The 13,271-nt window shown below is 33.4% G+C and overlaps 1 protein-coding gene across 7 annotated transcripts in view; it reads left to right on the top strand.

Annotated features, from left to right (window-relative positions):
- Nucleotides 1-13,271, top strand: part of Snmp2 (Sensory neuron membrane protein 2) — a 47,986-nt gene that overhangs the window by 16,114 nt on the left and 18,601 nt on the right. For 6 of the 7 annotated variants that reach the window (XM_014237972.3, XM_036359122.2, XM_014237971.3 and 3 more), the window contains exons 3-7: nt 1,524-1,681; nt 1,754-1,901; nt 2,160-2,297; nt 6,108-6,368; nt 6,457-6,886. In XM_014237972.3, coding sequence (XP_014093447.1) covers nt 1,524-1,681; nt 1,754-1,901; nt 2,160-2,297; nt 6,108-6,368; nt 6,457-6,886 — 1,135 coding nt within the window. The remainder of the gene's footprint in view (nt 1-1,523; nt 1,682-1,753; nt 1,902-2,159; nt 2,298-6,107; nt 6,369-6,456; nt 6,887-13,271) is intronic. The other variant, XM_036359121.2, reaches the window with a different exon arrangement.

Genomic DNA, 13,271 nt, shown 5'->3' with positions numbered 1-13,271 from the left:
AATATGTCTGTAAGAAGCATTTCATATCAAAAATAAAAAAGGAATGCCACTGTTAGAAAAAAATTATATGACTTTCGTTTCAGGTTGACCAAGATTATTACTCTCGCCCGCTATAATCAGTGTGGTAATAAAGAGCTTTTAATTAAGACTTTTAATTCACGTTTTCAAATCATTTGCATAATACGCTGAACCTAAGCTTGAAGCGCCGGGGTTAAAGGCTTCGAGTTAATTTTAATTAACATATTTGAAAAATATTTGTGTCTTTTTAAATAAACAAGCTAAATGAACTTCTACAAAGTTGCGGCATTTTGCAACAATTTTAAAATATATTACTTTCAATTAATATTTCGATCACTTGACCCATTTTTAATATTTCAACTAAATAATTAGAGAATGCATAATTCTCTAATAACAATAAACTCAGAATACTTGGCGATATCATATTTTCTTTCTTAAAATCGTGCCAAAATCTCAATCAAGTAACATTATTTATTGTTTACGTGAGGACATTTAGAATGTTAATACATTCACGTCATTTGTAGGTATATGTATACCATATGTACAGAAAGAGTTTTAAGGTCGTTCATCAAGTTGTTCTTTTTCTAAAAAATAATATTATTTTTGTTAACTTAAGTATAAGGCTATTAAGTAGCAAACCATAATGATATGTCATAAGAAAAAGAAACTGTGAAACATTTTTGAAGCGGAGAGCTCTGGGTTACCAGAATTGATGCAAGATCTTAATGGTTACATGAATGTATGTTTTCCTTAAATCAAAAATACACAAAGAACTTTAGAAATGAAGTACCTAGAACTTCCTTTTAGTTTTGGGAAAAATATTTCGGGAAGAGAGGAGACTAAAAAAAATATGTTCGAACGCTTCTTAACCTTAGACGATAATTGTTTTGAATTGACGACATTTAAGTGGCGAAACCTTAGGAAGGATCTAAATTCTTTTAGATGGAACATTGAGAGCCATGGAAAATATCCCGTCGCAATCGGTTGACATATGCATTCTGCCGATTTTATCTTAGCTAGTTTCTAAAAGTTAAATGTCAGGCGATTCTTTCAAAGTTACACAGTTCTCTCTTTCTTAAAAGTAGAAACCATTTGGTTTTTTCATCGAGTTTACAAACCCTTGAGAGACTTGAAGGGCAGACCAAGGAAACATATTAAACCCGGGGGGAGACTTACAAAACATCTAAACTCCAAATTTATTTTGTCTAATTTTATTTATCAAGATTGTCGCTCATAACAAACGATCCACACTAATGTGCATACGTCCATACTAATATATGCATTTTATTGCTACTGATATGCCGTGACCATATATCACAGGATAATTACATTGAACGGAACGCTCATTTAGCTTATCACACAGATCTCTTGAACATATTTTATTAATTACATTGAAAGCATATTAATTTATAGCCAATCAAAAGGAAACAAAAAGAAATAAATTAATCGACTTCTCACCACACACACTCACCCACTCACCACACTCTTGCATTTCTCTTCCACAGAGCGTAATTATTGCTGATGGCTCAGAACAGTACAAGCGATTCGTTCAACTCCCACAGCCGTTGACCTTCAAAGTGTATATTTTCAACGTGACCAATGCGCACAAGATACAACAAGGCGCCATACCAATTGTGGAGGAGATCGGACCTTATGTATACAGGTAAGTGGAGACTTAGTGTTAACTTAAAAATTCTCATTATTTTTAACTGGAAATATGTCTTTTTTCCTGCAGACAATATCGACGCAAGAAAGTGAAGCACTTCTCACGTGATGGTTCTAAGATCAGCTATGTGCAGGATCAGCGTTTTGAATTTGATGAAGTAGCCTCGGCGCCTTATACACAATCCGATCACATTGTCGTACTCAATATGCATATGAACGTAAGCTACAGATATAGAAAGATTGGCTTGATTAGACTTTAATTCTATCTAGAGTCTGTTTACTCACATTTGATTTATGAAAGAAATATAATATTTATTGGCATTTAATTATGATATATTGATGCATACTTACAGGCGTAAAGTGAAATTCTTATTGCCAGTAATAAATATTTCTTTCAAATTCAAAATATTTCGTTAAAGTACATTAAGTCCACTTCGCACATATCCTTTTATTAATCAACTATATATTATTTACAGGCGTTTTTGCAAGTGTTCGAAAGAGAAATAACTGACATATTTCAGGGTTTTGCGAATAGATTAAACCATAGGCTCAACCGTACGCCAGGCGTTCGTATATTGAAACGTCTGATGGAGCGCATACGTGGGAAACGTAAAGTAAATTTTTTACATAACAAAACAAAAACCTAAAATTTATCAAATACCTATGAACTTCCTACTATCTACTTACTATATTAATCGGTGTTTAATTGGTGATTCAGTGGGGCATTTACTAAATTTTACTTTCATTCTAAATATTATGTTAAAATATCTTAACTATGTGACCATTTTAAAATTGCGGTCACTTAACCCACTAACCAGAATTATTTATACAAATACCGGTGCATCGGAAGGGTAACCAGTTAAAATAACATTTATGTTTTTTTAGTGTTCATATCTTAGCTAAATATAGAAATGTCTACCCTAATATTTACAGCTTGAACCCCTCTACCAATCTGCTAGGAAATTTGTATGCTTTCACCTTAAAAACTGAGCTCTAAAATAAACACATTCGGACCACATAATGTCAGTAGAAACAGTACTAACTCGATTTACCCTGCTTGGATAAGTCAAATATTACGGATTACAAAAAGTATTATTCATTCAACACCAAGAAAATTTATCAAAAATGTGCTTGATTTATTTAAGTACCACAACTAAAATTCCCACTTTAGTATAGGCATCTAAATTGTCGAAATCGGTCGAATCACTGACCTATTTTACATTTTTCTAAAATCCGTGGAAACGCGCCCTCCCACATGCAGTCAAAAAAAACCGAGTTCTATTCGGCAGAAATTTTGACATTAACTGTGAACCAGCGGGTATTACACGAAAGTAATTTACGCTTGCAATAGTGGGGCCATCAGGTGGTAATCAGCCCAAGTACTTATTGGACAACCCTCGTAAATGGCTGAAGTTTCAAGTTGTCATGAGTAAATAAATGAAGAGTACTACTTTTGCCAGTTGTATTTTTAAACACAAATATTTAATCACAAATCAAAAACAAATTAGTGATTTTTGGTATTTTATCAGGCAATGCAAATAATTTCTAATCAATATATATAATTATGAAATAGACGGTAAAAGTATGCTCTACATCCATATGAACAAGTATATACATACATATATAGACAGAAAAAAATTTCCTACAATCTCTTTTTTTCTTTAGCTTATCCACTGTGGCCTTCTATGCTAATTGATATTCCTGTTCGGGATAAATTGCTTTAATTTATAAATAAAAATTTAATATTAAAATGCAAATTTGTGTAGAATTGAAAAAGAACCAGATCTGCACAATGAATGCACGAATTTGCGTAACTATCTTTTCTGGTTTCTCAGATCTATCACAACAGGTGTCTGATGGCTTTCAGTTGTATTTTTAAAAATATTTTATTATTGCACCTGCTTTGTAGTTCGAACTGGTTCGAATCTAGATGTCACGGTAAGTTTGGTGAAATATAAATTAGCATATCACTAATAGTTCATATAGATACTTTAAGAGAGAATTCGATGAACTATTGTTAGTGAGGTCCCACATAATTTATTAAGAGATATTTTCAACTCGGAAAATCTTGCATATACGAGGTGTATTCAGAAAATAACAGGACTTTTTTGTCTGTAGCTGCCACTAAGGTAGTTATATGAGCTTGGGGATCTTCGTTTGTTACAAAATCACACTTCGTTGCTTGTTCATGAATTCTTGGCCAAAAACAATTCTGTAACTTTGCCTCAGCCTCTATATTCGGGAGACATGTATCCGTGTGACTTGGGCCTATTTCCGAAAATAAAGAGAGCCTCTCGTTTTTCAAGTGCTAAAGTTTATTCCAAAAGTCTGAGAAGTGTTTCACGATTGGAAGAAGCGCTGGCATAAGTGCATAATATCGAATGGGAACTATTTTTAAGGCGACAAAATTAATGTAAACGAAAATATAATAACTTTTTTCAATATGCCCGTTTTATTTTTTCAATTTGAGAGATATTTCATCCTGGCACATAGAAAAAACCGAACCTCTGAAACGTTTCAACTTTAATTTAATAAATGATATAAGCTTTGAAGCTTGAATTGCTTTAAAGTTATGTTAGAGATAGAACCCGTTAGCTTTCCGTTCCGTTCCATTTTTACGGTTAAGGCCAAGGTACACACCAAGGAGAAATTTGATCAAGTATTTAAAAAAGATTTGTTAGTTACCACAAAGGGTTATATTATATCTTATTATAATATAAGCGTTAATATAATATGAAGACTAGTTCCAGCATTTCTCAAATGTCTGGTTTCTTTTAGCATGTGTCGTTACTAATGCCCTTCCGGCTCACATGTTATGCCAGTAAGTTTTAATCTGCCATTAGACCAACAACCGTACTGCAGTCTTTTCAAGACCGTGTAAGTAAAGAGCATGCGTGTTTTCCTTTGGGACCGTGGGACATTCCATCTTGCCCTGATCCGTCTGTCATTTCATTATTTATCGTCTAAAGCGAATTACTTATTTCCTCTATGGGTTGGTAGCCACACAAATGATGCCTTTGGCAATCTCATCAGCTATTTCGTTTCCCGGAATACCCTTGTGGCTTCGAACTCAGTATATATGCAACCGCTTTCCTTCAGCCACTATATCTAATGCCCCAATGCTTCTAAGGACATTCTCCGACGTAATGCAATGTGGGATCGTTGCTTAATTACCGCTTGACTATCGACGCATATGTTGATCTTCTTTATGTTATATTCTACCTTGTTAGGTCTAGCTGCGAACAATAGATTCCGGCGCTCATTCAATCAGCCACATTATTTAAATATGCTTTCAGCAAGTGTTTTAAACTGCGATTGCTGGCGCAAAAGTATTCAGAAAACATTTGTTTAAAATTGCCCTGTTTAGTTTTACGACTTTCTTGGCACAAAACAAAATTTGTTAATTTCTTTATAAAACTAAAATTACAAAAAAATTAAAAATAAGAATTAAAATATACACATATATATTTCTCTTTTGCTCTTGATGCCAATACATATCCACGTAAATTGACATCATATCTAAAACTACTGTTGTAGCACCCTATAAATGGATGTACAATATTTTCAATGCAGTATTCAAGCAAGTAAAAGTAAGTGCTTGAGGGTCGCTTGAGTTTACACATTTTTAAAATCGTCAAGTTCAGCTGTCGCCTAAGAACCTAGTAACCTGCTTGTCTGCCTATGCAACATTTTATAATTAATTAATAATTAACAAAACATAAAAACGATTTATTTTCTTTAACAAATGTTACAACATGACAATGACATTATTTTATTGTATTTGATTTTAAATTTATTAACATTTTTTAATATTTTTGAATAGTTTATTTAATTTAATTTTTTCGGTATTTTGATACGCCTCTGAAGGTTTTTGATTTTGATTGGTTGACTCATTTACATTTGTATTTGAATAAAAAAAATATTACATATTTTGCACAAATAATTTTTTCTAAAAATATATGTATATATATACTTATTCACGCTGACATACAAATATACTTTCAGAAATTTAGTTGTTAAAAACATAAATAATATTCATAGGCATATGTATATGGCAAAGTTCTCATCGTATTTATGCAAGCTTAATTACTTACCTTAACTCTAATTTCAGTACACTAATATATAGATACATACATAGTAATTAAAAATGTATGCTTATTTTACTGCATTGAAATTGTAATTAACACATTTGTTTTAGTTTCGATGTTAAGTTAATTGAATGCTCAATAATTAAGCGCTTTGATCGGTAATAAAACTGTAAATAAGCACAAAAATGAAGTTTAAGCTTGGCGTTGGTGCTATATACACAATAAAAGTTAATTAAAAATTGCTACAAACGCTAAACACGCAATAAATATTAAATAAGTGTAGTGTTCATGCGTAAATACATACAAACATATGTATATAATTCATATTCATTGCAGTCGGTGCTGACGATCGCCGAGAATGATCCGGGCTTGTCGCTGTTGCTGGTTCACTTGAATGCCAATTTAAAGGCCGTCTTCAACGATCCCAAATCAATGTTTCTCGACACAACCGTGCGTGAGTTCCTGTTCGACGGCGTGCGTTTCTGTATTAATACGAACGGTATTGCGAAAGCAATTTGCAATCAAATCAAAGAGGGCGGCTCCAAGACGATACGTGAACTGAGCGATGGCAGTTTGGCATTCTCGTTCTTTAATCACGTAAGTATTTAGCTAGAAATTTAAGTTAAAACAACAAATTATTTTCACACGCATCACTGAGTTGCTCTAATCACTGTTATTTTTGTAGAAAAACGGTACTGGCAATGAAGTGTACGAAGTGCACACGGGTAAAGGCGACGCGCAACGCGTGCTCGAAATACAGAAACTCGACGATTCACACAATCTTCAGGTGTGGCTGAATGGTTCCGAGGGTGAAACTTCTATGTGCAATCAAATCAATGGCACCGATGCCTCATCGTATCCGCCGTTCCGCAAACGTGGTGATTCGATGTATATCTTCAGCGCAGATATTTGTCGTTCGGTGCAGTTATTTTATCAGAGTGATATACAGTATCAGGGCATACCCGGTTTCCGCTATTCGATCGGTGAAAATTTCATCAACGATATTGGGCCGGAGCACGACAATGAATGCTTCTGTGTTGACAAGCTGGCAAATGTGATAAAACGGAAGAATGGTTGCCTATATGCGGGCGCGCTGGATCTGACGACCTGCCTGGGTGAGTGAGATTTTTTAATATTTTTCTAAAAGTATTCTTTTCCTACTGGATTGCTATTAGCTTTAAAGAAATTATTTCACTTTTCGATTTTTTGGTATTTGGGGGCTAGTTCAAAAATCTTAACGATCTCTTTAAAATAAACTTTTATCTCAATTAACTTTCGTAGTCCGTTTTAAGACTCTTCATGTGATTTAATAAGTAACCCTTATGTTAGTAACCAACTTTACCGAAGTCTTTTAGTAACCGGGGTGCCCACGATCTGAGTATTATTATTTTTTTTTTATTTTATTCTAAAAAATTGTATCTTTAAATATTAATAGTCAGTGATAATTTAAAAAAATAAACTAAAACATTTTTTTTTAAGTTATTCACACAAATACACCGCTGTGGGTACCCGGGTACCCGGTTACTAACATAAGGGTTAAGACGTACACGTGGCTCTGACCCATTTTACTTAACTCTCATAATTTACTTGACTGAACTCCACCTAACCCTATGCAAGTGGTTCAAATCGGCCCTTAACCCCGCCCACTTTTATCATAAGGCTAGTTTGAACCCTAATAACCTATTTCATTTTAAAATCAGAACTTAGGTATCCAAAATTATGTCGAAAGAACAATCGTCAGTTTTAACAACTCTATTCCAGAAATTAGGATTCCTGTATACCCTCAACAACAAAAAAAAAAATTGGTCCAAAAATTACTTTCCAAACTTTAAATTCTGCTATTTCCGCTCTTTTGCTTTGAAATTACAATTTTCTAGGAACCTTCTAAGCACATCTACAGATTGATGAAGCCACGCGCAAACGTAAAAAAATCAATTTCCATTACATTGGGAAATAAAATTCAATAGTCAAATTTTGCGGTTAACCACAGCACATGTGCTTTATTAGCCACACTTTTAGTGTCCCGACAAATCAAAAAATGTAAATGTTTGACTATAAAACCATAAAGCAACTGACCTTAACCCATTACCAATGCAAATGAAATCAGCAGAATGTTTTGAACTAATTGGCTTAATTAGTTTCTAACATATGGGACATAAAATAACGATTGCTTAACCAAAAAAAACTAAGCCAAGAAACTCGACGTGATCATAATGTTTTAACAACGCGTTTACGCTTCCACGATTTATTGTAAATTAAGAAAAATTAGCAAGTTTTATTTATTCATGAGAAATATATAACTTCTGAAGAAAAGAAAGAAAAAACTTGTAGAAAATATATGCATATTATCCGAAATGTTTCGCTGTCTAGCAAGTTTGTTTAATTAGCATAAACTTTGCACCAGATCTCAAAATTCAACAGAACGGTTTACATAAACGACTTCTTTCAAAGTATATGAACAAACTAATTTTTTAGAGGAGCACAAAAGAGCTCTCTTCGTAACTTTGAAAAAATAAACTTAATAGAAAAAATTGACTTGATCCAATTCGAGCCTTGAGCTGCACAATGTTATAGGAATGTATTGTTCTCTTAATTCTAAAATACTATTGAATGGACTTCCAATTACAAAATTAGGAGAATCAGAAACATGGCTTTCTAAAAATACCCTCTCTCAACATAACAACGGCTCCAAAGGTTTTGCATAAAGTGGTCAGTCGTAGTTGGTTTATCAGCACAGACTATTGATAGATATAACGACCAGGAATTTCTTGCTATCCGAAAGAGAGTGATGTTTTCATTTAGATTGTATTTTTCGTGGTTTTAGTGTACTTCCAGAAGCTTTTAGTAGTACTTAGATGACTGATTATTACTTTCTGATCCAAAAATTATGTCAGGAAAAACCTTTCACAGCAGTCTGAAATCAGAACATAAATTTTGTTAATATATAATATTATATTTCCGTAATTTTAAAACGCCTTTGTAACTATCAAGCATAATTCAAGAGAATCTTTCTTTTCACTTGTATTATTATTCTAGCTTGTATTTTATAGCTGACATAATTTTCGATATTATTTACAAATTCGAGGTTTTGACTAAAAAAGTTAAGAACTAAAAGCCGTGCTGAATTTTAATTTGGTGACCAGAAACATTTCGTCTTAATCTCATTATATCTGAGCTAACTGTTTCTAGAAAAATACAAAATTAATACGCAGCTATAAATATTATAAGTGAGATAAATTACAGTAGTTATAGTTAACAATAAACAAAATTTCGAAAACCTTCGACGAACTGTGGCTCTCTTGAGTTTAAAACTATTTAGAAAAGAGAGAAAACATACATTTTGGTATGTGATCCAAAGTAGGCAACGGAATTAAATGTTATGTATATACCTTTATATAATATTATAATGCTGCTGATTTAAATAGATCAACTCGTAGGCTTCGAAATACGATGAAAAGGTGAGTTACAATAACTGAAAGTGGCTTTCAGGGGTTATATCAATTTGCAAGTCAAAATTTGTTTAAGGTCATTTTATTTAATAAAAAAATAAAAAATGTAAAATTTTCAAAATTTCATGTACTTTATAAAGCATAGATTTTAAAAAATTTTGATTCTCTTGATTCCGTAGCCGATTTCCGTCAGGGCCTCCGAAAAACGATATGCGACGGTGAGGAAGACTTTTCTGCTTAAAATTACCTCAAATCCAAAAACCAAAAAAATGTATTATTGCTATAGATGAATACAGGTAATGATCGAAACATTAGTCAAGTTATTGATTTTTGATAAAATGGCGTCTTCCGAAAATGTTTTTTTAAATGCAGAAATGGATACAACCACTTAAATTTTAATAATTACAAAATTCGATAATTTCACAATCGTTACTTTTGCACATACATAGTAAAAAATCGATTATTTTTATAGACTAAAATTTCCGTTATAATTTTTTTCGAACAGCATGTAAATATATAGCATTTATTTTATTGATTTGTGTTAAAACCGTCGCATGCACATAATCCCAGAGCAAAACTCTATCACAATTGGCGAACCAGTCTAGAGCTAAAATATCACTAATTTGAATTTCAATCGATTTTTTTCCAATTTTTTCTTTCACACTTTTACATGCGAACTTACGATAAACATCAAACGCTCAAAAATAGCCAAAAAAAAGGCTGCTGGAGTGTTTTTTTTTATCGAGACAGTTGACCTACCCTGCATTGGCATTGAACTATTCATGGCTAACCAGTGCAAATTATTGTCTTGGCATAGAAATTTTAATAAGTCAACATGGCTTTTTCGGTGCTCCCCTCTCAGTGCGAAGTGATGGACAGTTTACAAATTTGCAAGTCAAATTAGCATATGCAATACGTACATATGTATGTAAACCCTCTGGCGTCACTAACTGTGCAGAAAGGTGCTCATCACTTAAATGGGCGCATAATGTAATCAAACCGTAATTAACGCCTTATTAGCGCAAGCTATGGATGAGAGGGCGTTAACAGCAATTATGCGTCCACAACGCTCAATTTGCTATCGATTTGTAGTTATCGAACGCCCCTTAGTCTACAAAAAAACTTGTTGGAAATAAATTATACACATTTGTTTACAATCGCAAAATAATGAGGCGCATTTTAACTGCAACAGCTCAGTAAATAAGCGAGATACGCTAGTCGATTGTGCCGCAATAAGAAAAATGACTTAATACCTTAGTGCGAATAATCAACTAATAGACTCGTATTAATCATTAATTCTCATAAATTGTGCGGAAATAAAATTCAATTTTTGTTACACAAACAACTAATCAAGACAGCTTAGGGAAGGGGGTGTTAAACAAAGGAGCGCGGTGAAAACACGCAGTGATACAAAGCGCCGTTACTTAAGGAATTCATATCAACTTAAATAAGTGCTTACGAAGACACTCGGAATGAGACTATTGTTAGTGAAGAGCAGCCAAATAGGAGTGTAATTATTTGAGCTGTTCAAAGACTACAAGTGCCAACATTGAACCCAGATAGCTCAAAAACGCACACAAGCACACACATACTTGAGCCTGATTTCTGCGATAGCAATAATGACGTCGTCAACACTCATGCTGCTCTTCAGAGACTGATTGGCATGGTCGGCCACACAGCGGTTGGCTAATCCTCAACAAACACAGCCACAAATACACTCACCCGTTAGGCACACATACACATACCTATGTACATATATACACCTCAATTATAACTGTTAGTTTCCGAAGGCAGCAAAACAAATTAACAGCTAACAACTAGCAATTCTTCTTAGCGAGCCAGCAGCTTACTGCTGTGAGCTGTCATAAGTTATGAATCAATTTATTTGCATAGGCACACACATACGTGCATACACATATGTATCTAACACAAATAGTCATATTCATTGGAAAGATTCGCAGCCGAAGCGTTGAGCATCGATTTTTCGTTTTCGAATCAACATGGCTCAATTCAAAGGCGTTAATAGACGCGACAGTTGAGCAAACTGGTTATTTGACTCGTCTGCAATTTAAGACATTAGCTATTAGCGGTATTAGTATTAATCAGATTCTTAATATAAACATGAAAGAAAGGCTTGCGGGACCACTTGAAAGTAGAAAGAATACGGCACGAGATTGTATACGGAATTTCCACATAATATTCGTCGGCATTTTTGTTATTGTGCTGTCGCAGTATTCTGTGCTTTATTGCTCTCCGATTTTCAGGTTTGCTTTAAGATTTATAAATATTAAAATAACCTTTTACTATTCATACACCTGGTATTAAAAAATATCTTCCAGATGTTTACTAATTTTATAGGGAGCCGCGCTCTTTCTACTCTTAAATAAGAGATTTTAGGCAATCTTATAATTACAAGTAGCTTATAATTTCTCATATCTCTGGCTCACTATGCCATCACATACCTTCAGAGCTTTATAGAATATTCCTATTGATCTCTTGTTCTGCTCACGTGATATTTTATCTCCCACACCATACATATAAGGCAATGGTAATGACTAGTCTCAACTTCTGAACTATACTCATAAGATCTAGTCAAAGATTTATTTCAGAACTTTCACAGAACACTTTTTTCTGAAGCCTTCAATTTTAAAGATATCGATTCCATTTTGCTTATATTACATATTCGTAAACAACACGGAAGTTTCCTGGGTTCACTATTATCTTACTGAGATCCTGAAAACTTCACTAGAAGTGCTTATTTACTTTGAGCAATAAAGAATGTTTATGGAGTGAAATCAACGATAATCAGTGCTAAATGTCTTGTGCATACCTCCCTACAATTCTCAAAAAGAAGCGTACATGTAATCCGCTAAATTATTGAAAAGATTTAAGTTAGAGTAAACAATATCCTCTCAATCTCAATAATCTCTCTCTTTCTCTCTCTAACCTCAATCTAAATTTCTGTTTCTTGTAATCGCTATATACTATAAATTATCAAAAAATCTATCGATCAATTCTTACTTTATTCATCGACTCTTTCGTGAAGCGAAAATATCTGCAAAACGTGAGAATCTACGGGTAATTTGAATTTTAAATTGTACTGTTAATTGCTTTTTGATGTCGAGAGTAACCTCGGTTTTTGTTCGTTAAATCCCAGGTGCATAAATAAATGATTACTCGAGCCACTTGTTTTACGAAAGGAGCTACCGCTCCTGATAATGGTTCAAATAAATTTGTATAAAAATTCAGAAAAATTGCAATTTCGACAATCCATTTAAAGCTATTTTCTTCGTATGTTAATAATAATTTAATAATAAACGCTTAAGAAAAAACCTTTAAGAGAGAAATGTTTTTTGCATAACACACTCACGTTTAGGTTTAAATTTTACAGAAATTCATGAATAGTCCAGCCGTTTAAATATATGATATATTATATTAATATATAGCAACTTCGATAAATCGAAGCCCTTAGAAGCTTTAAAAAGAAATTTCTCGAGGTGTTTCACAAAAGCAGTAGCTATGTGTAACTTTGATGACAGCTATTCGCCTCTGACCGTCGAGGCAATTGACTTCCGCAGGAATGACAAATAGAGTCTGCGGCAGCTTCGTCAATTTACTCTTTTGTAAAGCGTTTGACAGAAAAACACAATAATTAGTGACGTCGTAAATAAAAAGCGTGAAAGGTTTATCCAACAATTACTACGAACATTTAACAATTCTTTTTACCTAGTTTTGTTTTCAGCTTTCCTTACTGATTTTAATCACTTAGGACTTGAAAATTATAGAAATGTAAGACATGGGTACTAGTCGAAACTAAGGAGTAACCAAATTATTTTTTTGTCGTTGAAAGAAGTATTTCTCCACCAGAGAAAGAAGCACAACCACATTGCACATGAGTCAGAGATTATGTTAGCTCAATGTTGGCAATGGTCTATCATTGAATCGTATCCGGCTAATACTATACAACATAAGTGAGGAGAAAGACCGATCGGATATATCAGTTTTGTTGATGTTGAAAGATGGTAAAACTAAGTCAAGACTGAATTGAGGA

This window comes from Bactrocera oleae, chromosome 6, assembly GCF_042242935.1.
Source record: "Bactrocera oleae isolate idBacOlea1 chromosome 6, idBacOlea1, whole genome shotgun sequence".
Taxonomy (NCBI): domain Eukaryota; kingdom Metazoa; phylum Arthropoda; class Insecta; order Diptera; family Tephritidae; genus Bactrocera; species Bactrocera oleae.
This window is presented reverse-complemented; position numbering and strand designations above follow the sequence as displayed.